General features: G+C 35.7%; 1 protein-coding gene across 1 annotated transcript in view; it reads right to left on the bottom strand.

Moving 5' to 3' along the window:
- The window catches only part of LOC109230560 (probable E3 ubiquitin-protein ligase ARI2), a 6,718-nt gene continuing 6,081 nt past the window's right edge, over window positions 4,203-4,839 (bottom strand). The window contains exon 7 of the mRNA XM_019396060.1: window positions 4,203-4,732. Within this exon, the coding sequence (XP_019251605.1) occupies window positions 4,587-4,732 (146 nt within the window). The 3' untranslated portion in view covers window positions 4,203-4,586. The remainder of the gene's footprint in view (window positions 4,733-4,839) is intronic.

Raw genomic sequence — 4,839 nt, 5'->3', positions numbered from 1 at the left:
TATATATAGATAATAAAGTTTCTACAATTGTATGGTACATATTAGTCATTTGTATTTTTAGTCCAGTTCTTTGCTATTATAATAATCTAATTCTTTGCCTTTACATTCTAATTTGATTGTTAATTTTCTTTTGCTAAGTATAAGAATTTATTTCATGTTAAAAATAATCGATTTTTAATTGAGTACTTAAATTATTCATCACTATTTTGATTCAACTATCATCAATATATTTTGGTAAATGATAGATTTCTCAAAGAGCAATTGATTTGATAGTGTTACGTTGAAAATGTAGTCGCCGGAATATGCGTTTGGTAGTGTATGTCTCATATTTAAGAAAAAGCCCGATAAATAACTGGAAAAACCGAAAAACCGACAAAAATCGAATCGATAAAAAACCGACTTAATTGGTTTGGTTTGGTTTCAATATTTGAAAAACCGACTTACTTGGTTTGATTTCTTTTTAGGGAAAAACCAATCCAAACTGAACCATGAATAAGTTATGTAGCATAAGGTTGTAGAAGTTTTCACAAAAAATTATTTAAGAGTTCATAATCATGGGATTATTTTTTGTTGGGATGTTTAGTTTGATATATTACAATTAGCATACAAAGTATATTTTCACTTTAATGAGGTTAGTTTTGTCTTTTTAGTATTTTTAGTTCATGCATTACTAATCTGTTTGTAACACCCCGTAAATTTAAATCAGTTGTGAATGCACTACATGAGTATTAATGTGATGGTTATCAATTGGTTATGATAATAAGCGTACGAGGCATATCATAAGTGATTTGGGGTCCAAGGAAAGACCTAAGTCTAAGCCAAGTTGGAAAATTACATGATAGACTAAAATTCTAAATGAGCACGCACAAGACTATACTTTGGACGAGCATATCTACATTTATATAAGGTATTATGTGATTCACAACCTATTAAATGAAAGATCTTTGAGTTTAGTTTCTAACGCTTCAAACCGTTCGTCATTTGGACATTCCTACAAGAAGTTATAACCAAATTACTAAAGACATACCACCCAGTTATTTTGGCAGACAGCGAAGCGAGCTCGCTTCGCCAAAGTAGACGCGGATTTTTGTCTTCTCTTGAATGCAATGGACAGCGAAGCGAGGACACTTCGTTAGAGTAGACGCGCCCCAGTCCCAACTCTTTTAAGCCAATTTTAGGGTTCATTTTCCCCTGTTTCTTTTGGACGAATTTTGGGGTCTTCTCCCACCCTCTCAAGACCTCTAACCCCTCCCATCTTCAAGGTAAGCAATCTCCATTAACTTGGTGTGAAATTCCATCATTCTTACACTAGTATTGATGAAATCTACTCATAAAACACATAGATCTTCAAGAAATTCCATCAAGAACTCAAAGGAGGGTTTTGCAAGATTTCTTCCAAAAGGTAATCCTACACCCTTAGACTTACATGTATGAATTTATTATGGGTATATGAGTGTGAATTAAGTATTGGGACTCTTGGTGTGGTGATTAGAAGCCATAAGTTCCTAATATAAATACACAACTATTATAGAGATTGAAAGATGTTTATTTAATGGAACTTTATTGGTTAAGGGTGTAGTTTACCTTATGGGTGATGAAGAATAATATTGATTATAACCATTTGAGACTTTAGAATTTATCCAAGAGCAAGAGAATCAGTTATTGGGTGTAGAAACACCATTAATAGGGATTATGAAGCTTTATACTCACCAAGTGTTTCATAAAATGCCTAAGTGACCAAAACATGGATATTGTTGCTAATTTGAAATCCCTTTGACTTGTATTGATATAGATTAAAGTTGAAAGGGTTGGCGAATATTGTATTACGCTCAAGAGCAGGAAGTTAAGGTATGTGAGGCTAACTCTCTATGTTTGGGAATTTTAATGATTCTCCCTACACTACATTCTTTTACGACGTTACCAATTGCCTCAGAAATATAATTAAGCCTAGTCCCTGGAATAGTTGTAGAACTTCTATTCTCTAGCTTCATAACTCGTTCACCACTTTCATTCTGAACGTTGTGAACTCGGTGCGTATTCAATATAGACTTGGGTTTGATGCCCCCGAGTCTTAGTATAGATTACTCAGTATGCCATAAACAGTTGAAGTTTCAGTGTTCATAATCAGTTCAGGAATACATGTCTCAGTCTAGTCCCATTCAGTATTCCAGTATTATGTAACTCAGTGTGATCCAGTATTCCAGTATCATGTAACTCAGTGTGATTCAGTATTTCACTATCATGTATTGTAGTTTGATTCTCAGTTCCTGAATGTTGAACACCTGTATTTGGGCCTGAGGCCATAGTTTATATGCTTTATGCATACTTGGGCCTGAGGCCGTAGTTTATGCTTTATTGGGCCTGAGGCCGTAGTTTATGCTTTATGCATTTTTGGGCCTGAGGCCGTAGTTATGTATACGTATACTTGGGCCTGAGGCCGTAGCATGTGCACACATATATTGGGCCCGAGGCCGTAGCTTATTCAGATTAACAGGTTGTTCAGCATTCAAAAGAGGGAGTATTCATAGCCTTACTTCCTTTGTTCAGTTCAGTTATCAGCTATCATTTCAGTTATCAGTTATTAGTTCAGTTATCAGTTACCAGTTATCTTTTCAGTTATCAGTTCAGTTATCAGTTATCAGTTATCTTTTCAGTTATCAATTCAGTTTCAGTTTCAATAGTTATCATTTCAGTTATCAGCTTAGTTTCAGTTTTAGCATTTATAATTCTTTCTTTCAGTTGCTTTACATACCAGTACAATTCAAATGTACTGACGTCCCTTTTGCTCGGGGCCTGCATCTCACAATGCAGGTAATAATTTACAGGTCGACTATGCAGAGCGCTAGGATTCTCGTACCAGCTATTTGGTGATCCCCAGTTCTTTCGGGGCATTATCATTACTTTACAGCCTTTCAGTATTTACAGATAGTTAGTGCTTTCAGTACTTCAATAGAGGCTTCATAGACTACAGTAACAGTTAGACAGAGTCTCAGACTTTTCATGTTAAGCCATGTTGGCTGCAAATATGTTTCCGAATTGTATTAGTATTTCCGCACTTTGATTTATATCGTCCAGACTTTCAGTATATCAATATGTGTTAGTTTATCTTCCGCATTTAGTATGTTATGATATCACATGTTGATTCAGCCAGCCAGTTGGTTCGCTCGGTCACATGTAGTCAGGCACCGTGTGCCGTGTTACGTCCAGGCCTAGGTTCGGGGCGTGACACTGTTTCAGATAAAATAAGATATAGATACTCTCATTACTTATGCAAATATTATTTATGAAAAATTAATTACAAGGGTAGTGAGAGATGATCAAGAGTTTTTCTTGTATTTTTGAAAAATTTGCAACATTGTTATATCAATATGAATCTCTGCCTTATAGCCTGTTTGGCCAAGCTTTATTTTGGGCCAAAAGTGTTTTTTGGGCCGAAAGCACTTTTGGCCAAAAATTGAGGTGGTTGGCCAAGCTTTTGGAAGGAAAAAAAAGTACTTTTGAGGAGAAGCAAAAGCTGTTTTTGAGAAGCTGAAAAAAGTAGCTTCTTTCCAAAAACACTTTTCTGAGAAGCACTTTTGAGAAAAATACACTTAGAAGCAGTTTCCAAAAGCTTGGCCAAACACTAATTACTGCTCAAAAGTGCTTTTCAAATTAATTAGCCAAACGCAAACTACTTCTCACCAGGAGCATTTTTTTTAAAAGTACTTTAGAGAAAAACACTTCTCAAAATAAGTTGATTTTAGAAGCATGGCCAAACAGGCTATTAGTAAACTTGCTCATATTACAGGATGAAGCAGGGTTGCAGCATAACTCATATGCATCCGAATTCACAATACAACATGGTTAGTGATGATTCATACACCCTAGCGTTGTTAGATTAGTTCTAACTCAGCATGCAAGTTCAAATTTCAACTCGCGATGCTAATATCCCAGAGAAATTTCAGTACTTAGAGTACTTCACAACTTTGGTCTTCTTTCATGCTTGAGGTCTTGGTATGGATCTCTAAATCTGTTTATGTTATATACATGAATCTCATTAGATATGTAAGAGGCATAAGGAGACGTCAAAATGATTTAGATGAAAGTACATATGTACAACTCAGACCTTGTTTTCTTGTAAGCTAACCCAATAAGAAGCTGTACAGTTGCATGAATAAGAAAATGTCCAATGACGAGATAAAACGAAACAGTAAACAACAAGATGTAGAAATTTCACCAAATAATTTACCATTATGGATATGAAGCCAAAAGTCCAACGGGAGCACTGCCCATTCTGGAAAGTGCACAACGAGAGGAACTGACAGGAGGGGGATGGAAAGGCCAGAAAAAAATAATAATCAAACTATCTACCCAAAAGAAGCCAAATAAAGGCTATACATTTGAAATCTTTAGCCAAAACTAAGGACTTTTTAAGGTAATTCTTATCCTCTTACAGGGCTTAAAAAAATTTCTAGAACAAAATAGGATGACGCAGTGAAATGCATCGCCCGCTGAATTATCATTTCAAATCTCTGAGTAGCTTTTTTTTTCCTTCCTTTTTTTAAGAGCTGTACACTTATGTCAAATTAATCAGCAACTCAACAGGGTCAGTTCCTATCAATGAGCTCGGCAGGCAAGTTTAGATCGAAAAAAGCACCACCTGAATTCTCTGTTCTTCGACGCTTCCTTGAAGAGCATCCACTGTCATCTGAAGTCCCAGAACCTGATGGCTGAACCAATTCTATGGAACCTCCTGCAAGATGTACAAGCACTACAACTTCAAATAATTTACATTACACCAACACAAGAAATAAAGGAGGGAAACTTATATAAACTGTTACTGTACATCCCAACTCCCCC

Source organism: Nicotiana attenuata, chromosome 1 (assembly GCF_001879085.1).
Source record: "Nicotiana attenuata strain UT chromosome 1, NIATTr2, whole genome shotgun sequence".
Classification (NCBI taxonomy): domain Eukaryota; kingdom Viridiplantae; phylum Streptophyta; class Magnoliopsida; order Solanales; family Solanaceae; genus Nicotiana; species Nicotiana attenuata.
The sequence above is the reverse complement of the archived record's forward strand: the minus strand, read 5'-3'. Positions and strand labels throughout refer to the sequence as shown.